The 25,866-nt window shown below is 41.4% G+C and overlaps 2 protein-coding genes across 7 annotated transcripts in view; both read right to left on the bottom strand.

Moving 5' to 3' along the window:
- The window catches only part of csf1rb (colony stimulating factor 1 receptor, b), a 47,235-nt gene extending 44,763 nt beyond the window's left edge, over positions 1-2,472 (bottom strand). For both annotated transcript variants that reach the window (XM_080435006.1, XM_080435007.1), the window contains exon 1: positions 2,316-2,472. In XM_080435006.1, coding sequence (XP_080291132.1) covers positions 2,316-2,373 — 58 coding nt within the window. In that variant the 5' untranslated portion in view covers positions 2,374-2,472. The remainder of the gene's footprint in view (positions 1-2,315) is intronic.
- Positions 2,473-4,808: 2,336 nt separating this feature from the next.
- LOC308089991 (platelet-derived growth factor receptor beta-like) overlaps positions 4,809-25,866 on the bottom strand; it is a 376,796-nt gene continuing 355,738 nt past the window's right edge. For 4 of the 5 annotated variants that reach the window (XM_080435002.1, XM_080435000.1, XM_080435001.1 and 1 more), the window contains 18 exons: positions 25,330-25,445; positions 24,815-24,935; positions 24,342-24,444; positions 23,740-23,848; positions 23,503-23,597; positions 22,910-23,042; positions 22,268-22,372; positions 21,553-21,663; positions 21,218-21,347; positions 20,788-20,921; positions 20,211-20,332; positions 19,309-19,431; positions 15,915-16,026; positions 15,331-15,430; positions 13,760-13,865; positions 12,817-12,997; positions 12,058-12,208; positions 4,809-9,183 (listed from right to left, as the gene is read on the bottom strand). In XM_080435002.1, coding sequence (XP_080291128.1) covers positions 9,030-9,183; positions 12,058-12,208; positions 12,817-12,997; positions 13,760-13,865; positions 15,331-15,430; positions 15,915-16,026; positions 19,309-19,431; positions 20,211-20,332; positions 20,788-20,921; positions 21,218-21,347; positions 21,553-21,663; positions 22,268-22,372; positions 22,910-23,042; positions 23,503-23,597; positions 23,740-23,848; positions 24,342-24,444; positions 24,815-24,935; positions 25,330-25,445 — 2,206 coding nt within the window. In that variant the 3' untranslated portion in view covers positions 4,809-9,029. The remainder of the gene's footprint in view (positions 9,184-12,057; positions 12,209-12,816; positions 12,998-13,759; positions 13,866-15,330; positions 15,431-15,914; positions 16,027-19,308; positions 19,432-20,210; positions 20,333-20,787; positions 20,922-21,217; positions 21,348-21,552; positions 21,664-22,267; positions 22,373-22,909; positions 23,043-23,502; positions 23,598-23,739; positions 23,849-24,341; positions 24,445-24,814; positions 24,936-25,329; positions 25,446-25,866) is intronic. The other variant, XM_080435004.1, reaches the window with a different exon arrangement.

Below are 25,866 nucleotides of genomic sequence, written 5' to 3'. Positions count from 1 at the left end.
TATTGAATATAAGCCAGTAAATGTATTCTTAGGAAAAAGTAATGCGTTTTTAAAGGAACATCTTAATTTAAGATGCAACCGGCATTTAAAAGCAGAATAAATCTACATATGCAGGGCAGTGTACAATAAATCACAATCATATAAATGAAAACATATTCCGATGCCCCAATGCCTCATCTTTGTGAAATGATGAGGTGACCCCCCTCAAGTGTATACAAATCTTTTGAAAATAAACTATTTTCAAATGGCCGAAATGTATACGGCTGAAGTGGTTAATGTATGTTTTGTAATAATACTCAAAATCTACAAAGTAACTAGTAACTAAAATGATCAAATAATTGTTGTGGAGTAAAAGAACAATATTTGCCTCTGAGATGTAGTGGAGTAGAAGTAAAAGTATTGGATATATATAAGTCCTTTAACAGGTCTGTTCATGAAAGTCCTTGCGGTCTTGTTTCCAATGAGGGCCTGTGAGCAAATAGGGGTTAAGAGTCTCGCTCAGGGACAAATTTCATTTTATCGACACATTTGCTGGCCTGGCCTGGAATCGTACCTGGGGCACCCAGGGTCTATGGTTCCCTAGGCAGGCTCACTAACCACTCAGCTATGGCCGCCCTAGAAATTTAAAATACTCAAGTAAAGTACAAATACCTCAAAATTGTACTTAAGTACAGTACTTAAGTAAAGGTACTTAGTTTCTACACTACATATCTTTGCCAAAAAAACGCCAATTTACGAGGAGGAAATAGTGATAAATATCAGTGAGAACCCATGGGGGTTCCAGGAGGCATAAGGGTTGAGGCCACAGGATCACATGGTTATAGATTAGGTGGAAGAAGGCTTATACAGACAGTGTTAATACAAGCAGCTAAATTATACAGTAGAATAAATGGAATTTATCACCCAAAGAATGTGTTTATTTGGTACACATGCAATTGTTTGTGCAAATCTGTGTATGAGGTACATTGTTAAGCTTCTTTCTTTAACAGTGTGTGTAATTGGGAGGGATTAAGACTCAAGGAGGCCTGTTCTATTGCTAAAGTCTCCAAGAAAATGTATTTATAATAAACTCTCACATTATCTCAGTATCAACCAGTGGTGGAAAGTAACTAAATACATTTACTCAAGTACAGTACTTGAGTACAATTTTGAGATATTTTTTACTTTAATATAGTATGTCAAATTTTCGATACTTTTACTTCTACTCCACTACATTTCAGAGGCAAATATTGTACTTTTACTCCACTACAATTATTTGACAACTTTAGTTACTAGTTTCTTTGAATATTTGGATTATTATTACAAAACATACATTAACCACTTCAGCCCTATTTAAAATTTGGCTGTTTGAAAATAGCCGATCTATAAGCTCACAATGTGTCGCGATGCAACGTGTTGTGAGCTTGTAGATATGCTATTTTCAAAATATTTTTTATACATTTTATACATTTGAAACCTGTGAAATGGGACATTCTGCATAATGGGTACTTTCTACTTTTGGTACTTTACGTACATTTTGATACAAACACTTTTGTACTTTTACTCAAGTAAATTTGTAATTCCGGACTTTTACAGAATATTTCTACATTGTGGTATTGATACTTAACACAAGTACAAAATGTGAGTACTTTTTCCACCACCGGTATCAACAATATATTATCAGCATATTATCTGCTGCAGATAATGATTAGCTCAATCACTGGTGCAATATTTATCGCTTTAACAAAAGCTTTTTTAATTAGTTGATCAATATCTGCAGCTCTCTGTGGTTCAACTCATTTACCTGCATAACATAAAACATTGTGTCGTCTTGCATGGCAATAAATGTTAGCTGTTGATTCAACCAAGAGGTGGGCCCCAGGGTTAAAGTTGATAACATTAAATACCTTGTGTATAAGGCTTGATTCAGAACTCTCATTTAAATCTCACATTGACCGGGAACACATCTGTGTAACCACTGCCTTAAACCATTATTTTATGCTTTGGCTATTAAAAAAATAGCAGATATACAAGCTCATAGCGCAGCACGCTATGAGCTTGTAGATCTACTTTTTTCTTTTATCTAGAAAATGTGTGCAAATCCTTGAACATATATATTTTTAAAGCAAGCATTTTTAACTCAAATATTTGCTTCGGAGAGGGGGTTGGTGGCCAAATACATATAATTTTGGAGGTCCTTGACATGAAAAAGTTTGAGAACCACAGATTATAGCAACATTTTCCAAAAAACTGTTAGGATTTAGAAGACATTTGTATAATCGGAACCTCAGGCCTTAATGGGTTAATTAATATTAAATCATTAGAGGGATTCTTACCTTGGGCTGAGCAGCACAGAATGACCAACAGGAGGAGAATCTGTAGAAACATCATCATCCTCTCTTCCCTGTCTTAATCTGCATAGGATTCCACTCTTTCTTCTCTCCTATTGTCTTGTTTCTTTACAGAACCGGTAAAAGTTGGACCATGCACCATAGAAGCTCAGAGTGGAATCCACTCCTTTAAAAAAACGTATTGTCGGCCTGTCTGTCTCTCTCTCTCTCTCTCTCTCTCTCTCTCTCTCTCTCTCTCTCTCTCTCTCTCTCTCTCTCTCTCTCTGACTCTCTCTATATCCTAGATGTCTTTGTCTGCGTCACTCTCGCTTTGTGTGCATGTGTCTCATTCTCTTGGTTATCTCGGCCGGAGGCCTGCCTGTCTGTCTGTCTGTGTGTCTGTCTGCCTGCCTGTCTGTCTGTCTGTCTGTCTGTTTCTGTACTACTTCCACTTCCCTCTCTGTTAACCACCGTGTCACTCTTCATAATTTACTCAGCACCAGTTTCACTAAAACCTCTTCCTTCACGTGAACTTCTAAGTGGATTAGTTCGCTTCGATACACACAATGAATGAACAATTACAGTGTGTTGCTACACACTCTCACCCATGATGTCTGCACACAGGAACCTTCAGCTCCACATGCATCCACCATCAACACTGCTTATAGAACTTACTATTTGATGCTGTTCATCTGACTGAGTAGAAATACCTCACGCTACACTGGTTCAGGGCCCCAAAACATCCACAAGGCCGGCATTAGTTTATTTCTAAGAGTGCAACAGGTCGAACTCTCAAGGTTAAAGGCAGACTAGGTAACTTTGAGCCTAAATGATAAATATATATATATTTATTTTTGCTTTTTTCCCCCCTCTATCAGCCACTATATAATTATGCTGGTGTGTTTTCCTGCAGAAATACATATCCCTCTGGCTGTATTTTGGTTTTGTTCCACTGTTTATGTTCCACCGTTTATATTGACATTCATCCCTTTGCAGGGACTGAAAAGTCTGTGGGGGGAGATGGGGGGAGAGGCCGGAGGTCTTAATTGATCCTGTTGAACTGCAAAGGGGTTGTGCACTAAGTTGATTGATTGGGCCATAAAAGTGTCAAACTCGTTAGTGCTCTCTCTCTCTAATCAATGAATGCATCAAAGACAGCAATCACTTTGATACCTGTCAGAGAGGGGAGGGGGGGGGGGGTGTGTGTGTACATCACACACAGATTTGAAAAGCTACCTAGTCTGCCTTTAACCAGTGTTTGGCAACAGGTGGCCCGTGGGCCAAAATTGGCCCGTAAGTGATGACACCTGGCCCAGCAAATTATTTTGTAAATAATCTACAATATCTGACAGTCCCACATATACCGGTCCCCAGCTAAATTGTAGTTTGTAACTAAATGGACCCTTAAAAGGTTTGTAACTCTGAGAGTGTTGGGTCGACTTGGTTCCATTTGTACACTCTCTGAGTTATGGGGGTCTGTGACCTAAATTTGCACACCAAATTGGAGATCCTTTTAACTAAAAAGTGTGAGAAGCACTCTACTAAATAATGTCAAAATAGAGAATCTAACCCCATGCACCTTAAGAATGCTTGTATTCATGTTGAGAGTGCTTCACAGGCATGTGTTTCATAAAGTATCTCTCCATAAGAACAGACCTTGAGCTCTTATTCAATGAAAGAGATTGTTTTATCTCTGCTGTTCAAAAGGGAGTATGTCTGTCTGTCTGTCTCCAGGTGTTCTCTTAATTAACTAAACGTCCTCATTCAAGGATGTGGCCTTCACAAAAGGATTACCCCAAGTATTCTTATCTGCACCTGTAACATACACACACACACACACACACACACACACACACACACACACACACACACACACACACACACACACACACACACACACACACACACACACACACACACACACACACACACACACACACACACACACACACACACACACACACAGTTCTATCAGTATGCAGTTAAAACACACACATCTTATTTTAGTGACTTATAGCAATAAATAGAAATTCATATCATTGATTATTGTATAAGACGGCATGTCAAAGTTTCAGATCTTAAATTAGCCTTGATTGTGTTCTGGTCCATCTCCTAATAATGACTTAGAAAGAAATTAGCCCAAGGACAAACGTACTTGCTGACCCCTGGCTTTAATACATCACAATGTATCAGTTACTGTATGTTTTGTAATCTACATCATAAAGTAACTAGCAGATATAGAAACTATTAAACATTTTAAAAAATGGAAATAGTAATACTCAAGTAAATCAAAACAAGATGTACTTGAGTACAATACTAATTCAAAATAGTAATTACTTTCCACCTCTGACTGAATCCCAATGCAGATAGTCAATGCAGTTTTTTCTAATACTGTTTAGATGAATAATGAAGAATAGAATAGAATAGAATAGAATAGAATAGAATAGAATAGAATAGAATAGAATAGAATAGAATAGAATAGAAACATAAGTTCACCTGAAGAGTAAAAAAAAATCTTTATTTCATGGACATTCTAATAACCTGTCCACTTTCCCTTTAAACTGATATACAGAATATGCTAATATGCTAGCACCAACCAAACAAACAGGCTTTTACATCTTTGCTCAGTTTGCAATATTTCCAATGTCATCTTACACAGTGCTTTATCATGATAAAAAAACATTCATTTCAAATGCTAGGCCTTCATTTGTATGCGTTTTGAAGGGAAAGTACTAAAATACTGTATACTGTTATAGGGTTATGGTTACCCTTATTTACATTTATATTATTTTGTTTAAACATAATTAGCCACAGTATGCATACATGGAGTGTCACTGCTAAATAAATCAAGAGGAAAGACTGCATCTGATTTAACAAAAAGTCTCAACAGAGACATTTCTTTCTTACCCTATATTGTCTTCTTATAAAGACATTACAGACAGAGGTACATGGTTAAAACATGGAATGAATCGTTCATCCAGTACCTATATATATAGCACACAGTCTTCTACAGAGGCAGTCACTGTACAAGTCCCACTTTTTACATTACTGCTCCTGTGTTCTGTTGTTGAGACCCATTCATGTAAAAAAAACTCCACGTTGAAATCACCCAGCATTGTCACTATTACTGTATGTTTTACATCCTATTTACTTGCCCAGAGTTTCCTTGGGGCGCTATACTAGGTCCGCTCCTTTTTTTTTGTGTGAACTTATTTGACTTATTTAACTTCAGGATTTTCGTCGAATGTTCAGCCCTGGAATATAGGGACATTAGGTTTCGAGTGGTTAACCACATCAACCCTCGCATCCCTATTCTGGGTATGTCATAACGTGCAAACATCCATGGAAAATAGCATGTATTTTCGGCTAAGAGATTTTGGTGTAGAGGAAGAAATGGAGGGGACCTAAGTATAGACCCCTGTGGGTGGTCAACAAAGTATATAGATAGGGCAGTCGTAGGCAAGAACCGGCCTGCCAGCGATAACTCGGTATGTAATGAATTAGGCCGTAGGCTTTTTCCAGTTTAACGCTTTGAAGTCTAAAGACCCACACATATACACACACAGTCATCCCACATACAGAGAACAGAAAGTGCATCGCCACTCCACGTGAATTCATTCCGTCACATATCATGTAGCTTATAAACGTGGCCACCCGCCATAAACAATAATAGGTTAAATGACACAGATGATGGACATGGGCAATACTGCCTCATTGCAGCACTTGCTATAGCTTTATACACCCGGAAGTGCGGTTGTTAATGTGGTAATGCCATGATGATTTGGCTACTAGTAGGCTACTAATGCAGGACAGGACTGGGTTATTACCATAGGACTGTATTATGAATACAGTAACAGTACTAATGCAAAGAGGACCAGTACGTACCTTGACTGCAAACATAGAAAACAGCAACTAGTTTAAACAGTTCAAACATGTGTACCTTCAAACCTCCAGCTCTGTACCATCAAAAAGAGTCAAAAACGACTTTGTTTGGTCTAAAGTCCGCTGTGACTGACGGTTAAAAAAGAAAAGAAAAAAAGTCCATCAGCCACTTCTACCATTTACTGGCCAAATATACTGTATGATCTTTATAATAGAAATCATGATCATGAATCATAATAATCAATGGCTACATATAGACAAGTGGATTGTTAAACCTTCCACCTTCAAGGTGGAGGCAAATGCCAGCTGAACATTGTCTAACAGCAAAATGTGAGTGCAGAAATACTGAAGGAATATTCTCATAGCATTATGGTTGTACACCGTGTGCAGTTTGACTTGTCACTGTATACTCCGTTAACACTGTTTATGTACAACTCAGATCAATGACCCATCAGATCACAGAACAATGAGGCTGATCTGATATGTCTGACTCTGTCTCATCACCTCCCTCCTTCAAAATACATACAAACACACACACACACAAGCGCACGTTCACGCACTCACGCACGCACGCGCGCACACACACCCGCACACCCGCACGCACACACACACACACACACACACACACACACACACACACACACACACACACACACACACACACACACACACACACACACACGTTCACGTGCACATGCACACGCACACGCACACGCACACGCACACGCACGCACCCACATATACACACACGCACACACACAGAGAGAGAGAGAAAGTGATCCTTCCCTTAAAGCAATATAGCAGTGAATTAGAAGCTAACACTGGGTTTGGCTTCCAGGTTTTAGTTCCAGTTATGGGTCTAGTGAAGGTTTCGCGGTGCCAATACTGTTGATATTAGTTGAGCGAGTTCAAAACTACTGCGTTGAGGCTGTTGGTCTGATTGTGTACACTGTACAGTATCTTTACTGCGTGTACTGTGTCTGACTAATTAGTCCACCAGGGGATGCTGAAAACAATCACACTATCTGGCACCCCAATTGAAAGGAGATGACTACAGGAGAAGCTACACGCCTACATTGCATTGTGAATGTTTACCCAAGATAAAAGCACAGATTCTAAATCAAATACCTACTTGTAAGCATTTTCAGCGAACGTTTGGCTAAATAACGTTTTATGAGAGAATCTGTTGGAAAATGAGATATTTGTGGGAAGAGAAGTTACACCCACCACATAATTGAAACCAGTTCTTAATTAACTGCAATTTTTGGCTGCCAAAAAAATCTGCTTGATGCTTTAGTCATCCTCTGGTTTTCCCTAGACCTAGATGATGATTATGCACTGTTTTTGGAAAGTGAGATCGTCATTTCATCATTTTATTAATAGTGACAGTGTTCTTGTGGTGACAAACCGCCGAGGGAACATCGCTCTCTCTCTCTCTCTCTCTCTCTCTCTCTCTCTCTCTCTCTCTCTCTCTCTCTCTCTCTCTCTCTCTCTCTCTCTCTCTCTCTCTCTCTCTCTCTGCAATGCCCTGGAGAAAAACAAAATGTAGATAGTACCCATATACAAAAATAGTACAAAATAATACTTTTAACATGATATTCATTCATGATGTGTGGAGCAGCTCATGGTGAATGAGACCCGACCATGAGCTAGTTTTCAGGAATACTGTGGGCATCGTCAAGGTAACCACACACAGTAGAATGCTGTGTTTGGCAGTGGAGGGCTGACTGGCAGGTCACCACACATTAACCACTTAAACCCCGGAGTCCCTCAGGGCTTTATACTGGTGTCTTTTCTGCTTTTGCTCTGCTATCGAATATCTTCGCTGAAAATAGCCGACCGCCGAGCGTCACACGTGAACGAGTCGCAGCGTTGTGAGCAGTGGGGTAAAGTAACTAAGTACATGTACTCAACTGTACTTGAGTACAATTTTGAGGTTCTTTTACTTTACTGGAGTATTTCCAGTTTTCAGTACTCTTACTGCATTTTGAACACAGGCCTTTTACTTGTAACAGAGTATTTTTATAGCGTGGTTTTGCTACTTTTACTTAAAGTAAAATAACTGAGTACTTTTTTTATTTATTTTTTCCACCACTGGTTATGAGCTTGTCAATCGGCTATTTTCAGCGAAAGCTTTTCCCCACAATACGGACGCTGGGGTTTAAGTGGTTAAAGCACGACCTTTTCCTCTTTTTGGTCAGTGATGGCTGCCAAGCTTTATGATATAATAACGTAACAACATCTCATATAATCTCATAATGGAGGGCACTTATGTGATAGGAATATATTACATATAAGTAGTTTTGTTTTTTTTAAACGCATTTAACTCAGTTTCTATGCAGACTATTACATTCCTATTATTATTACAGGATGTGTTATTATTACAAACAATGTGTTTGTGTCTAGGCCAGTGGTTTTCAACCAGTGGTCCGGGGACCATCAGTGGTCCTTGAGAGGGTTCCAGGGGGTCCCCAACAAAAGGTGTTAATATATTTTCTCCCCTTTATCCATATTGTATACGTTGGCTATTAAAAAATAACAGATATACAAGCTCACAGAGCGTCACTTCGTGCCGCGCTGCACGTTTTTGAAAAATCTTGAAAGCGTTTGAAGAATTTTGTAGAATTTTGCTATTTTTAACTCAAATCTTCTCTTCTGGGGGTCCCTGGCACAAAACATTGTCAGATGGGGGTCCGCGGCCAAATGTATATCAATTTAGGGGTCCTTGGCATGAGAAAGATGAAAACCACTGGTCTAGGCTGTGCAGAAATGAAGAATGTTCTGCCCTGTTTAGTCCACAGCGAGTCCGGTTTGACCCAGGAGTTAAAAAAAAAACCTTCACAAGAAACTCTCCTCTTCCTCTGTGGTGGTGCAGGGAGGGCAGGCTATTTGGGGTGGATCCTCAGCTCCCTGGTTTGGCTGTGATGTCACTTCCTGTGGTTCTGATGCATCATGGGTGTCCTTCTCTGCAGGGACATCTGACAGCTGAGGGCTGAAGATACAATAAAGATCAATATAAGTGTTGGAAAAAAGCACTCACATTTTTTACTTAAGTAAAATTATATTTTTTTTATCAAAGTATTGATATTGCACTGTAGAAATACTCTGTTACAAGTATAAATCTGATAATCAAAATTTACTTGAGTAAAAGTACAAAAGTATTGGCATCAAAATGTACTTAAAGTACCAAAAGTAAAAGTACTCATTATGCAGAGTGTCCCATTTCACAAGTTCAACATGTATAATTATTTTTTGGAAAATAGCCGATCTACAAGCTCACAACGCGTCACATCGCGACACATTGCGAGCTTGTAGATCGGCTATTTTCAAATGGTCGAAATGTACTGTAGGGCTGAAGTGGTTCATGCATGTTTTGTAATCTAAATCTGCAAAGTAACTAGCAACTAAAGCTGTCAAATAATTGTAGTGGAGTAAAAGTACAATATTTGCCTCTGAGATGTAATGGAGTAGAAGCAAAAGTATTGAAAATGGGAAATACTCCAGTAAAGTAAGTACTTTACTGGAGTGTACAGTACTTGAGTAAATGTACTTAGTCACTTTACATCACTGAATATATTATGTTATGCTGCCTGCTTGCTGGCTGCTTTGACTGATTGACTGACAGGTTAGTTGACTCAAGTGTCAATGGCTTCTAAGGTTAACTTGGGTTAACTTGTTTTAGTTATTGTCTCGGTTGCCCCTAGCGAGACCAACCGACCGTACTAGACGTCTGTGTCGGTGGCCCGTTAAATGCCAGATTAAGGTTTTTTTAACCAATCTCGTTGCTTATACAAGGTCACGTGAAGGGTTTGGCCTTAGATTTTCAAAGTCGCGGTTTTCCGCTCCGCCTATGGCGATTGCGATCGGATGTGTCACCAAATTACGTGGCTACGTCGCTGTAGTTGAAGACTATGATGAAGACACCAAGGATTAGTTAGTGACATCACTGTTATGCGACACCATACACTCGACGGCATATGCTCGAAGCTGCTTACAAAATACCAAGGATGCGTCAGTGATGTCACTGTCAATTGTTACGTTGGCTGAGCAGCGATGTTTCAAAGACCGTCACCACACACTGTTTTGGTTGTGTATTGTTGTTCTGTTAATATTACAACTCAAGACAACGTCAGGAACACAGTCACACTTTAGTATTCGCTCTAAACTCTGACAAGTGACTCTTCCTCGGTCACATGACATTCTCTATCTCCCAACACCCCATATAGCACTCCTTTGAGGCACCATTACAAGTACCAGTTGAATTGAAGTGTACTTGGGTACGAAACAACATTACTAATGTGAATGCTGACAGCGGGGGGGAGGGTAATCGTGTTTGGGAACGATTCGCAAACACCCTATGGGGGGGGGGGCATAAAACGCGGTAAAAAAAAACCCCACACACACACACAGAATTGAATGTTGTGTGATGATGAAGTATATTTGGATGCCAGCCACTTTTGTACTTTTACTCAAGTTAATTCACTTGTAACAGAGTATTTCTACCTTGAGTAAAAGATGCGAGTACTTCTTCCAACACTGAACACATATAAGGTTGTGTAATAAAGGGTTATGAGGGTTCTGCTCTGCATGATGCTGACACACACAGGTTCCTGTGTTTTTTCTCTCCAGAAAACAACGTTCACAACACATGTCTGACGTGCGTAACGGAAGAAATGTGAGTATTGCCCCACACACACACACACACACATCATGCAGGTTATTCATTATTGCACCACACCAGGCACACACAGGGGGGTATTGCGCCAGACGGAGCAGCAGAGTTGGGCAAGAGGACGAGGACGGTGTTTACTCACTTTACTCTCCCTTCCTCATCTACAAAGGAAGTGCAGAGAGAGAGAGAGGAGGGCCGCTGACTCTTTACTGACATTAACCCATTAACACCGGGAACGCATCTGTGGCATTTTAAGATTTATTTGGTTATTTAAAAAAATAGCAGATATACAAGCTCATAGTGCGGCACCGAGTGCCGCACTATGAGCTTGTAGATCTGCTATTTTTTTTTAAATCGTGAACATTTGTGCAAATCTTTGAGTATATATATACATTTTTAATTCAAACCTTTAGTTTTGGGGGGGTCCCTGGAACAAAATATTTTGAGATGCGGGGGGGGGGGGGGGGGGGGGACCCGTGGACAAATACATATATAATTTTGGGTGGTAAAAAAACAAAATAAAAAAAAACTGTAAGGATTTAGAGACATTTGTAGAATCCCCATGAAGAAAATATTTGATTTGTTTGCTTTAAAAAACATATATATTCAAAGATTTGCACAAATGTTCACGATTTAGTATAAAATAATGGTTATGGCTAAAAAAAAAACTAAAATTACACAGCATGCGTTGGCGGATTGAATGGGTTAAAATAGACACAGGACAAGAAGAGATGGAGCAGATGGTTCAGTAGAGAATGCTTAGCCAAGACGCTTTAAGAATACTTATTTCCTCAAAAAGAAAAACATACATGGATGGGGGACACACTGATCTTAAACCTCCTCATAGTACCTTAGACAATGTTATGACCACTGTGTATCTACTGTATGTGTACACAAAAGCAAGAAGAACCTAAATCTCTGGCCAAAAACCTCTGACGTGGCAGACAAACGTATTGAAACATTTTCACCCTGGAATGATTTTTCCAAAAAGTCAGATTTCAGGGGCCAAAAAATATGTTGTGTGGATGCCCAAAGATAGGTATAGAAAAAGCTATGTTTTTAAGAAAAAATGGTGGACAGGGTCTTATTTTCAAGATTTAACTAATTATTTTCCCCAGAAAGTGTGCGCGCGTGCGTGCGTGCGTGCGTGCGTGCGTGCGTGCCTGTGTGTATTGGAGGCGGGGTTGGTTGTACCTTGATAACTCTGGAGTGGCTGTGTCCAGCACCTGGCCACTGGTTTCTATGGTGACGTCCGTGACGGGGATGACGTACGTCGTGGAGGAGGGGCCTGCCTCCTCTGGCTCCGCCTCTGACTGGTGGACCCTAATCTGAGGGGTGTGGCTTCCTGCAAGAAAGAATGAGGTCAGATTAAAGAAAAACATCAAATGTTACAAAAGACATATCAGAAAGAATAAACAAACTGATGGCTCTTTTCGACAACCAGATTTTCAGGCCACTACGTGGCCTTCAAATCCAGTCCTATATTGTGCTGTGTTGGTGCCAAGTTTGTTGTGCATCGGAGCAACGGTGCGCCTTGCAAGTCTGCATGTTACGTTTGTGGCGTCCACCGTTGGTCCGACCGCCCACACGCTCCCTCTCTGCAATTTTAATATATAGGATAGGATTAAGGGTTAACGCAGAACCTTCCATAATCAGAACATATCCAGAACCCATTAATTCTTTTTTTAATGTTTCCATTGGTACGTCTTAAAAAGAAGAAGAAAAAGAAAAAAGAAACCTTGCAGATCTGCTACTGTATTTTACTATTTTAGAAAAGACTAATTTAACCTTGGATTCCCAGAAGTCAAGGTTTAGTACTACCGCCTGTCCAGGGTCCAAATAAGGTTCTGAGAACCTTATCTGAAACCAAGCGGTAGTGTATGGAAACACATCCAAGAATGGCATGGTTCGCTTACAGTAGTTCTTGTAGTCAAAAAAAGAGCCAGAACTTACCATCATCTGCTGCCTGGGCCTCCACTTCCACCTCCACCTCCACTTCCACCTCCACCTCCGCTCCTGCCTCCACCTCCACCTCGTCTGCGGTCCCGGCCGGCCGTGGAGCCGGGCTGGGTTTGGACCGGGACACCGCGGGATGCTCGCCGCTCAGAAAGTTCTCCGTCACCTGGAGGTACCGCTATAGCAATACAAAGGAACAAGACTTACAGACAGTACAACCACTGGTGTAAAGTAACTTTTTGAGCAAACTGATTTAGAAGACATTTTTTGAATCGGCCTCAGGTCTTAATGAGTTAACCCATTAAGACCGGGAACGCATCTGTGTCACTGTAGATTTCTTTGGCTATTCAAACCGAGTGCCGTGCTATGAGCTTGTAGGTCTACTATTTTTTTTTTAAAAGTCATGAAAATGTGTGCAAATCTTTGTTAATAAAACATCAACTGATGCACAAATCTTTGCTTCTGGGGGTCCCTGAAACTAAATATTTTCAGATGGGGGTACATATAATTTTGGGGGTCCTTGACATGAAAAAGTTTGAGAACCACCGATATATATAGCAACATTCTACAAATGTCATATATAGACATTTGTAGAATCCCCCAGAAGCAAAGATTTTAGTTAAAAATGTTCGCTTTAAAAATTATATATTAATACATTTGCACAGTTTTCACGATTAAAAATAAATAGCAGATCTACAAGCTCATAGCGCGGCACTCGGTGCTGCGCTATGAGCTTGTATATCTGCTATTTTTGAATAGCCAAAGAAATCGAAAAATGACACAGATGCATTCCTGGTCTTAATGGGTTAAAACACAAATGAAGTGAAGACTTTTTTCTTACAGTATCCCCAGTATGACATTTTTATGAGTGCTAAAGCATCAGGTGCTCATCTTTGAACCTTCTATTTGCTGTGCTAAAGCTTCAGATTCTCAAGTATACCTTCTTGTATCCGTCGCTCAGCATGTTGCCAATGGAAACGCTCAGAGAGGAGAAGGGAGGCCTCACGTCGTCCTTCTCTTCCCAACAGCGACTCATCACCTCATGTCTGTAACAACGACACACCAATGTTGATTTTGACAGCACATTTTGATTTACTTTTAGTCATAGTCTTTTGAATAAAATTCCATTTAGTTTTAGTCATATTTTAGTCATCTGAAATGTTTTAGTTTTTGTCTAGTTTTAGTCGACTAAATATCATAGTCGACCAAATCTACAGTTGATTTAGTCGACTATAATGTGTCTCGGCGGTGCCTTGATGGCGTCGTAATGGCAGATTTTACACTTGTTTGCATGCTGAAAATAGCCGATCTACAAGCTCACAACGCGTCGTGCTGCGAGATTTTCAGAGCACAGCGCCCGAGCGCAACCAAACATAAAATGACTTGTCTCTTAGTTCTACTGGATCTCTTCTCCACTCTTCCCTCACTAACATTTTTGTCTGGTTTTTATTTGTTGACGAAATTGTCAATATATTTAGTCATAGTTTTAGTCATCATAGCTTAGTTTTTATTTGGTTTTTATTTAGTTTTCGTCAGTGAAAAAGGTATAGTCTACGAACATTTTTCGTCATAGTTTTAGTCGACAAAATCCACATTGCTGTCAGCTATCACTTCTACATGAAGAGGACATTAGACCAGGGTTTCTCAAAGTGAGTGCCGTGGCACCCTAGGGTGCCAGTGTCCAGGGTTGCTGCAGAATACTTAATAATATGTGGAATTGATCAATATCACTTCAGTTTAACCACTTAGAACCTCTATACTTATTATAATAAAACAGACCTGAGTTTGTTTTTTTGTTTTTTTATCTACACAAAATCTCCTCACCAATTTTTTTTGAATGTTCCCCCCAGAATAGGGATGCTGGGGTTCAAGTGGTTAAACGTCAAGAATAAAGCCATTCTCAATCTGTCCTAATGGAAACTGATATTATCTAAAATTTTCATTGTGACAAGCTGAAAAATGTACGTATTTACGTGGCGTATTATGACATAAATGTAAGGTGCTATAAAGTAACAATGTAATTCAGGGGTGCCGTGGATGAAACAGTTATTTACAGTGGTGACCTGGGACAAAACAGTTTGACAACCCCGCATTAGACTCTACCTGGCACTCTTATTACGATTTTCAATTAGGCATTTAGAATCCAGAAGCATCCAGAGCAATTTACAAAGTGTGAAATCATGCGTGTACGTGACAAGAGAACATTGTAGTGCTTCAAAGAAACTAGTTTACCAGGTAAACATCAAACCTAGCATCTATCTACAACACGCAGTTGACTGAACAAGAGACTGAACTTCAGTTCCTAGATTTCAAACATTACAGCAATCATTAAATACTATAAACAGGGCTTACATCTGTAAACATAACTTGTTAGTGCTAAATTAATTAATTGCTCAACCAGTTTCTTGTGACCTGTGTTGCACAATGTCACCTTCTCTACACTCCCATTCCTCTTTCTGTCATCCATGCTGTCAGGCACGGATGATAAAATAATCTTTAAACAGTGTTTACATTTGTTGTGTGGCGTGGGTGGGCTTGGGCATCCGATAGCCTCTCTTCAGGGCTGCGTAGAACTGGTCATTCATGGGGATGTCGGGGTATGGGCTACCACCTGGGACAAAACACATTGGAACATTACTAGTAAGGCAAGGTTAAAGGGGAATTTCACTTTTAAATACTTCTGGGGTCATTTTCATGTCTACTCTGGCTTTTTTGTGCACCCCTGGGTTATTAAGTAGCTGATTCAATATGTAGATATTTGAATTAATTTGATCGGACACGCCCCCCCCCCTCCTACATAAACCCATTGAACTTCAAACTCCATTTTAGTCTAATTGAAAATGACCCTGGTTCTGGTGACTGATATTGTCCCTCAAATGAATAGGGATAACTTCATTTTTCGATTAGTTATTTCATAATGTTAGTATTTTTTTTAAAGTAATTTTCTCCAGTAAGTCCATGCATGATATCCATGAAGTCCATGCATGAAATAACTACTAAAAATGTTAAGGTCTCCATTAATTGTATAGACAGGGTAGGGTATAAAACACAACAGAAAGGATAGAATATAAAACCAAATATATAAGATAGGGTACCCAGTGAGAAGATCTCCCACAGTAGAATGCCATATGACCATACATCACTCAAACTGGTGTAAACATTCTGGAAAATACTCTCTGGAGCCATCCACTTCACTGGCAGGAATGTCTGTGGACACACACAAATAAATACTCAACACAACTTGCATGCACACAAACACACACATGTTGCATGCACAGAGTTAGTACACATCTGGATGCACACAACCACACGCTCTCACACACACACACACACACACACACACACACACACACACACACACACACACACACACACACACACACACACACACACACACACACACACACACACACAGACACAGAGATTACCTTCTCAGATTAAAATTAACACTGAGAATTCGGCTACATAAAGATTTACACCTACATTATTATCTGACTCCAGCATTCCTTGCTATTTGTAATGTTCGGTATTGAGGTTTAAGCGGGCAGCATACATCATATAGCATACGGCAACATGGCATGACTGCAGAGAAAACAAACAAACACATTCCTAAAGTATTTTTTGGCAGCTCCAATATCTACTTATATAAAGGGCGAATTGCTACTTCCGCGGCTGACCCCCACAGCAATTCCATTCATTTGCACCTCTCGCCTGCTGACGCCATACCCACAGCATTGATTTCGACTAAACACAACAACTACATCGGACCTCTCAACACAAAACCAGCCACAACGTGCACGCTGAATTTACGGGTGGCGTAGGGCACCTCTCATTGCTCACTACATATTTTCCACCTCGCAACATAATTAATTAATTCCACTCACCACATTACGAGCACAACGGAAGGGGAAACAGTTTCACACCGTTTACCGTGCGCACCACCGAACGCCAACGGCCACAGCCGAAACAACACGAAGCAGCGGAAATCAGCCGTCTTCGCTCGCAAAAGTATGTAAGGGATAATGCATGGGGACGTAGTCATTATTCACATCACATTTAAAGCCCTTCAGGGCGATTAACCACCATTATCCCGCTTATTACACGGCTACTTAATAAATACATACATAAATTTACCCAAAAGTAACAACAAAACCAAGTATTTCCTTGCTTACGGCAATGAAAGTATTCCATAACTATTGGGCTGGGCGGACACGTTTGCCTCGGAAAACAAATGACACAATGAAAAACAAATCGCCCCAAAACACAGTCGCCCCGGGCCAAATCCGGCGGTATTACAGGCAAATCGCCAGTATATACACTGGGGGGCGACTGTGTTTTGGGGCGATTTTTTTTTCATTTCCTCATTTGTTTTCCGAGGCGATTGCATCGTCTATTTCTCACTTCAAATGTTTTCCAAAACATTCTTGAGAGCAACGTTTAGTTGTAAATGACATTGGTTGTTTGTTTACATGGCTGTCATGTTGTATAAAGCATAAAACCAAACAGCGCAGGTTCAATGTCTCTGCATCGCCACACAACAACAACAGAAGCACGTCCTTCGCTTCACCCCCCTCCTCCCCCTCCTCCTCCCCCCTCTTGCTTACCTTTCTGTTCGAACCCCGCCGTCGCTTTCACTTTATCACACCACACTCACGCTAATATATCCGTAATTCACGTGCCATGTACATCCCAAAGACAACCTACGATCTACACCAGACTTTTCAAAGCGCGCGCCGTATGCGTGGCGCGTACAGCGCGTTTCTTCAGGCGCGTGGATACGCGAGTCCCGCATACGCAGGCTTTAAAATAGGACTGGATGTAAAAGTGCGTGTGTGCGTATATGCGCGTGTGTGCGAAAAAAAGTCTGGTGTGTTTCCACAGCTTACTGTGTGTGTGTGTGTGTGTGTAAGCACCGCAGGTTACATCTCCGCACAGACATCCTTCCACTATGATCGTCACTTAGCCCTAGAATGTCTGTGATCTTACATACATTTCATGTATTCCAAATACACAGTCATAGATTACCCTCGTCGACGCACTGTGTAGTGACGATCTGCGCGGCCATAAAAGTGCTCTAAACTCCGTCTGTACTCACCCAATAATTAATTCCTAAGACTTGGAGTCATATTTTGTCCTCTAGTTTCATATCCATTTGAAAGTTCTGCCAGAAAACGTGTGTTTAGTCAAATATCACTTTTCCACGAGCTGCACACGGACGACTTTCTGTACGGGGCGAGGGGGGCTGGAATGAGTGCAGGACTGATATATGTAGACTTCCTTTAGGACGCACAAATGTTTGGGACACACAATTGTCAGATGGAGTGATTCATTACCCCGCACCAATAACAAGCACCTGTCAATTGTGTTCCCCATTCGTTTGTGCTTCCCTGTGTCAATTTGTTATGACGTTTGTGATGACGTCTGTGATGACAAGAGGATTTGGGTAAATTCGGTCCATCACTCAAGTCGCGCCCCCCCCTAGCCCGTAGGCTACAGAAAGTCGTCCGTGTGCAGCTCGTGAAAAAGTGGAGATGTTTGACTAAACACGTTTTCTGGCAGAACTTTCAAATGGATATGAAACTAGAGGACAAAATATGACTCCAAGTCTTAGGAATTAATTATTGGGTGAGTACAGACGGAGTTTAGAGCACTTTTATGGCCGCGCAGATCGTCACTACACAGTGCGTCGACGAGGGTGATCTATGACTGTGTATTTGGAATACATGAAATGTATGTAAGATCACAGACATTCTAGGGCTAGATCGTCACCCAGCCAGCAACAACAACAAAACAATCTTATGGCCTACCTTTCCTTGAGGTCAACTGTGAAGAATAACATTGCAAAAATAGTTCCAATCCAGTGCGTAACACACAAACAAAAACACCTAATTTTGAGCCACGAGCGTGTTGTTGTCACGTGACCACTACTAGCCAACCAACAGCCTGGACTACATTCAGTGTTGCCAGATTGTGCGCGAGAAACAAGCTACCATCCATGTTTATGCACAAACAACAGACAAAGACGGCGACGCGACCGAACGTGTGCGGGAGGGGAGACGACGTAGGCCTAATAATAGAGCCCCGTGCGCGGCTAGCGGGCCGGTCGCCCGTAGGGCGGCCGGACCTCTAGTGTTCTATAGTCGGATTCCCTCCAGTTGACACCAATGCGAACATGGTGTGTGACTGGTCACACATTTTTACGGAACGTTCCACGCTCTAAGCGAAAGCGCATGGAGCATATGATGATTTTGTCTGCAGAGGACTTCTTTGGTTTTGGCAAGCCAGAGGAAAATACAACTTATTTTGAAGTATGCTGCCCGCTTAACTCAAAGGTGATTATAGTCGAGGACCAATTTCACATGATTAAAGGACGACTTCACCCATTCTTCAAATAATTGGTCCTCACTAATGCTTATTAGTGAGGACCAATAATATGAAGATACGTTGAAAATGGGTGACGTCGTCCTTTAACTCGTCAGAATAACTCACGTTGCCCTTGGCGATATAATTCTCGTCATTCATGATGTCCCTGGCCAGGCCAAAGTCACAGATCTTCACCAGCTTTCCCTCACAGACCAACACGTTCCTGGCGGCCAGGTCCCGGTGCACACACTGTTGGGGATTAAAGACATTCACTGGTTGTTATTAACAACTTAAACCCCATGCGTTGTTGAGCGGAGTCCCTCAGGGCTCTATACCAGTAACGTTTGTGTTTTCGCTCTACATTCAATATCTTCGCTGAAAATAGCTGGTCGACAAGCTCATAGTCTCGCGTCGCCAGACAACTATTCCACAATCTCCGAATGCTATATAGAGTCTGGAACTACACCTTCTGAAATCTGAGAGAGGAAGCTGGCACTTCCGTTCACGAAAATATTTAAAATATCTTTAAATTTTATTTTTTAATTTCCATTTCTGCTTAGCATCAAGCTAAATATACTTAGATGATTTTGATTTATATTAGGATAAATCGCGACTGTAAAGACGAAACGGAAGTGGGGAGGAGGCTTCACTTTCCGCTTTATATTTTAATCATGATCAGAGCTTCCGAGTCCCAGACTGAATGACCGGAAACATTTGAAAATTGGCCACCAGAGACTAACAAGCTCACAACACGCCGTGAGCTTGTTGATCTGCTATTTTCCTGGAAAGGTTTTCCCAGAATACTGCAGTGGGAAGGGAAGGGAAGGGAAGGGAAGGGAAGGGAAGGGAAGAAGGGAAGGGAAGGGAAGGGAAGGGAAGGGAAGAGAAGAGAAGAGAAGAGAAGAGAAGAGAAGAGAAGAGAAGAGAAGAGAAGGGAAGGGAAGGGAAGGGAAGGGAAGGGAAGGGAAGGGAAGGGAAGGGAAGGGAAGGGAAGGGAAGGGAAGGGAAGGGAAGGGAAGGGAACTCACATTTTTGGATGACAGGAAGTCCATTCCTTGAGCAACCTGGTAGGAGAAGCCCAGGAGGTCATGGAGGTTGAGGAGAGGAGAGTCACTGAGGGAGAGGGCTGATGTCTCCTGCTCCTCCTGGCCTAGAGGAGAGGAGGAGAGGAGGAGAGGAGGAGAGGAGGAGAGGAGGAGAGGAGAGAGAAGGTTGAGAGGAGACGAAGTACAAAAGTATTGGCATCAAAATATACTTAAAGTACCTAAGTAAAAGTACTCATTATGTATTCAAATCTTTTGAAAATAGCCAAAGTTTAAATAGGGCTGAAGTGGTTAATGTATATGTTTTGTAATAATAATCAAAATCTACAAAGTAAATACCGTAGTAACTAAAGTTTTCAAATAATTGTAGTGGAGTAAAAGTACAATATTCGTCTCTGAGATGCAGTGGAGTAGAAGTAAAAGTATGGAAAATTGGAAATACTCCACTAAAGTAAAAGATACCTAAACAAATTACTTAAGTACAGTACTCAAGTAAATGTACTTGGTTACTTTACACCACTGACGTTATCTTACATCAGTATTGTTGTTGTTATTTAGTTACCTGGCTCTTGGTAGGGCGTCTCGTAAACCGCAGGCTCGATGTCGGCATATTTGATGTGGTCTACCAGCTCCTGCATCGCCACGTACTGGACACACTCCTCCTTACTCATATCCATGTAGCCCCCATCACTGTCACTGTCACACACACACACACACACACACACACACACACACACACACACACACACACACACACACACACACACACACACACACACACACACACACACACACACACACACACACACACACACACACGAGCGGCTTCCTATAATAGCTGATATTGAGCAGTATACCTTGCTAACTGTTTGGCCCTCCTTTTGGAGATGGCCGGCCATTTGAAGGCCCCTCACAACCACCTTGTGCACGTGCCCTAGGCTACCAAAAACAGATGTTTTTGTGCATACGTGCGTGAGTGTGTGCACGCTGACCTCTTGCCCGGCGTGTTGTTCTCTCGCTGCGTGCCTTCTGCGTCGCTCTGTAAGTATGTGTGTTTATTACGGTGGAGGTAGTCCACCAGGTCGCCATGACGACAGTACTCTGTTATCAGGTAGATAGGGCCTAAGAGAGAGAGAGAGAGAGAAAGAGAGAGAGAAATCCCATGATGACTCTTTTATTGGAGATTCCCAGTTTATTTTTTTCAATACAGACTTTCAACATGCACACGTGCGCACGCACACGCACACGCACACGCACGCACACACACACACACACACACACACACACACACACACACACACACACACACACACATAGTGTATCTCACCTCCCTTGGTACAGGCTCCCAGCAGGTTGACAACATTGAGGTTGGGTCCGAGGTGGCTCAGAATCTTTAACTCTGAGATTAAAGCCTGGCTCTCACTTCTCCTGGCAGTGGCTATAAATATAACACACGCACACACGCACACACGCACACGCACACGCGCACACACACACACACACACACACACACACACACACACACACACACACACACACACACACACACACACACACACACACACACACACACACACACACACACACACACACACACACACGCATGCCGTTTGGTCGGATGGTGCCCAGGATACACAGACGTATACAGTACACACACAGGTGTCATGAATTAATAGATGAAGGAGAGACTCCTTTGAGGTTTTCTGAAAAACCTATGTTGCTGTATCAGTGGTGCTCTAACCTTTTCATGGCAAGGATCCCCAAAATGATATGTATTTGCCCCCCCCCCCCCCATCTCTAAAATATTTTGTTCCAGGGACCCCCAGAAGCAAAGATTTGAGTTAAAAATGTTAGCTTTAAAAAAAATTTTTTATATATATATATACATTAAAATATTTGCAAACATTTTCATGATTTAAAAAAAATAGCAGATATACAGTACAAGCTCATAGTACGGTATGAAGTGAGTGGGTTAAGAGATTAAATTAACACATGATTTTACTGTGTACTTATATACACACATTAATAATAATCATACTTACATTTGAGCATCTTAACCGCCACCTTGGTGGTTGACTGTGAGTGCAGCAGGCCGTATGCTGTGGCTTCAACCACCCTGCCGAACGCCCCGGATCCAAGAGTATGACCTGACAGCAAACAGTAACGTCACCATTCACTGCATAGTCATTTATTGTTTAAATGAGAACAATAAGAAGACATGAGATGCAAGGTGTGCATGCATGCGCGCGCGTGTGCGCGCCTGCGTGCGCATGTGTGTGCGTGTGTGTTTGTGTGTCAGTGGTGTAAAGTAACTAAGTACATGCACTCAAGTACAAATTTGAGGTATCTTTCCTAAAAATTTCAATACTTTTACTTCTATCTACTCAACTACATCTCAGAGGCAAATATTGTACTTTTACTCCACTACAATTATTTGATTTGTATACATATTGAACTTGTGAAATGGGACGTTCTGCATAATGAGTACTTTTACTTTTGGTACTTTAAGTATATTTTTATGCCAATACTTTAGTACTTTTACTCAAGTAGATTTTAAATACCAGACTTTTACTTGTAAATGAGTATTTCTAGATTGTGGTATTGATACATTTACTTAAGTAAAGAATGTGAGTACTTCTTCCACCACTGGTGTGTGTTTTGTCTGGAGGGTTCACGTCCTTTACCCAGCACTAAGCTGTCCCTCGGGACCTCCCACGCCGAGTGGTACGGCAGCTGGGTGGGGTCAACGTAGGTGTACTCGTGTCCGTCAGAACTGACCGACTCTATCACCTTCCAACGCACCTCATAACGAGGCTTCTGGACCAGGAGGAATGGACAAGGAAGGAGAGAAAAGAAAGGACATTGGAGAGGGGAGAGAGACAGGAAATATTACAGTGTTGTGTGAAACTATGACAACCTACTAGTAGTACCATGACTTACTATAACACAACTACTACAACTATAGCTATAATAGCCCACCTTTTAACCAACTACTAGTAGCTGTGACTGTGAATTTAGGCTTAGAAAAGGACTCCAAAGCTTCAGAAATCCTATTGAACATTTTAAGAACTACTCTAAACTTAATTTAAGCGACATCTGCTGGTGAAACGTATGTAGTGCAGTCTAATGAGGTACAGTGGACTGAAGGGTGGGTTACTGAATCAGGGATTATTTGGGATGTGATGCACCTGCTGCATTAAATGTCATAATTTATGTTTAACTTCACTTAAATCTGACTGACTGACTGACTGACTGCTACTGTTTACTTCTAACTGACCTTTCTCCAGAGGACGATGAGAATGATGAGGAAGATGACAGCGATGACGACCAGCGCCAAAACTGCTGCCAACACGGCAACCTGAGAGAAGAGAGCTGGAGACAGAGAGATGGATGGAGAGAGAAAGAGATGGAGAGAGACAGAGAGAGAGAGACAGGGTGTGTTAACATCCTAAAAGTTAAGAGTCAGTGTAGTCACCAGTGAAGTCAGGTCAGTATTGGGTCCTGTGGGTCTTACAGTTGGACACCAGACGTATGTCCCAGGCCCGCCGTCCTCTCTCGTTGCGAGCCTCACAGCGCACAGCGGTCACTGAGCCCATGGTCTGCAGGGTCAGCAGGCTGCGGACCTGTCAGCACACACAGCACAGGATGGTACAGCATCATTACATCACATCCTGTCCCATCGCATCGTATATCACATCATATCACATTGTATAGAGCACTGTTTCCCAAACTTTTTTCCAAAATGTGTCGCGAGTAAATGAAATAAAAAATAAAAAAGTGTAAACAAAAAAGAAATAAAAAAGTGTAAACAAAAAAATCACAACTTTTCATCAATTAAAGTAGTGTAGAAAATCCCATCATATTGCACTGCTCCATGCCAGATTGCATCGTATCGTATCCCATCATATCATTTTGTATTGAACCGCACCATATTGTATATTAATGTAGCATGTCCCATCGTATTATCATATCATATCGTATTGTATTGTTACTGTAGCTGCAGCAGATCCCATCGCATTGCACCATGCCATATCATATCGTATCATATTGTATCATATCGTATCATATCGTATCATATTGTATCGTGGTGTAATATGGTTTTGAGTAACCATTTACCTGGCTGACCCCTCTCTCTTCCACATTAGTGACGTTCTGCTGCAGACTGACACCCTCTGAATCAGCTGACAGACTCTGCCAAGCTACTGTCTTATTACCACACCTGGGAAGGAGAGGAGCTGATTATTAGACACATTTCCTGTTGATAAATGAACGAATGGTTTGGGTCCTGTATACCTTTGTGTGCTGTGACAGCTGTACCAGTGATGAATGAATGAATGAATGAATGAATGAATGAAAGAATGAATGAATGAATGAATGAATGAATGAATGAATGAATGAATGAATGAATTGGATGGTGTGGGCCCTACCTCAGTGTGCTGTGACAGCTGTACCACAGTGTACCAGTGAATGAATGAATGAATGAATTGATGAATGGTGTGGGCTCTACCTCAGTGTGCTGTGACAGCTGTACCACAGTGTACCAGTGAATGACTGAATGAATGAATTCATGAATGGTTTAGGCCCTGTACCTCAGTGTGCTGTGACAGCTGTACCAGAGCACCGTGGGAGTGGGCACTCCTTCAGTGACACACAACACTGCTTGACCCTGAGCCACGTGTTGGTCTGAAAGCTCTGTGATCCTAGGGGGTGCTAAAACACAAACACAAACACAAACGCACACGCACACGCACACGCACACGCACACGCACACGCACACGCGCACAAGCACACGCACGCGCACACACACACACACACATTCACGCACACACGCATCATAAAAGAAAGAAATAATACTACATGATGTCATGTGCCACAAATGGCATTACAGGTGAAAGAAAGAAAGAAAGAAAAAAAGAAAGAAACAAAGAACGCTTGTATTGTGTTGGTGATCTGAATCCAGGACAGCTATTTTGTGTTTTAATTTTAACACATTATTTAAAAGTTAACGTCACACTGTGTAACTGTCAATTAAACACATCTTACACAGTATGACTTTAATTTGTCTCAACAAACAGTCTGTCTCAACGTCTGTGTGAACTCTGACCTGTGACCTGGAGGTCGAACACCACTTCTCTGACCTCGTCGTCGTTGGCGATGGTCGCTGTGTATCTCCCTCTCTGCTCCATCCGCACGCGGACCAGCGTCAGAGTGCTCAGGTAACTGGGGGGTAACAGGTAATCCGTTCACTCAATATATACTGTATGTCTGACAGTGGTGGAAGAAGTACTGAGGTATTTTACTTAAGTAAAAGTAGCAATACCACAATATAAAAATACTCTGTTAGGGCACGGTCACACCGCACTTTTATTTTACCTATGGGGCGGAATCTGCCAATGCTTTGTCAATGCAAATGCGTGGATTCGAGAGAAAGATGCGCAAGACCATGAATCCACGCATTTACATTGACAAAGCATTGGCAGATTCCGCCACATAGGTAAAATAAAAGTGTGGCGTGACCGTGCCCTTACAAGTAAAAGCCTGTGCTCAAAATGTTACTTGAGTAAAAGTACAAAAGTATTGGCATCAAAATATAATTAAAGTACCAAAAGTAAAAGTACTAAAATGTTTGAGAATAGCAGAT

The sequence above is a fragment of the Gymnoscopelus braueri genome (genome assembly GCF_963280865.1).
Source record: "Gymnoscopelus braueri genome assembly, chromosome: 8".
NCBI lineage: Eukaryota > Metazoa > Chordata > Actinopteri > Myctophiformes > Myctophidae > Gymnoscopelus > Gymnoscopelus braueri.
The sequence above is the reverse complement of the archived record's forward strand: the minus strand, read 5'-3'. Positions and strand labels throughout refer to the sequence as shown.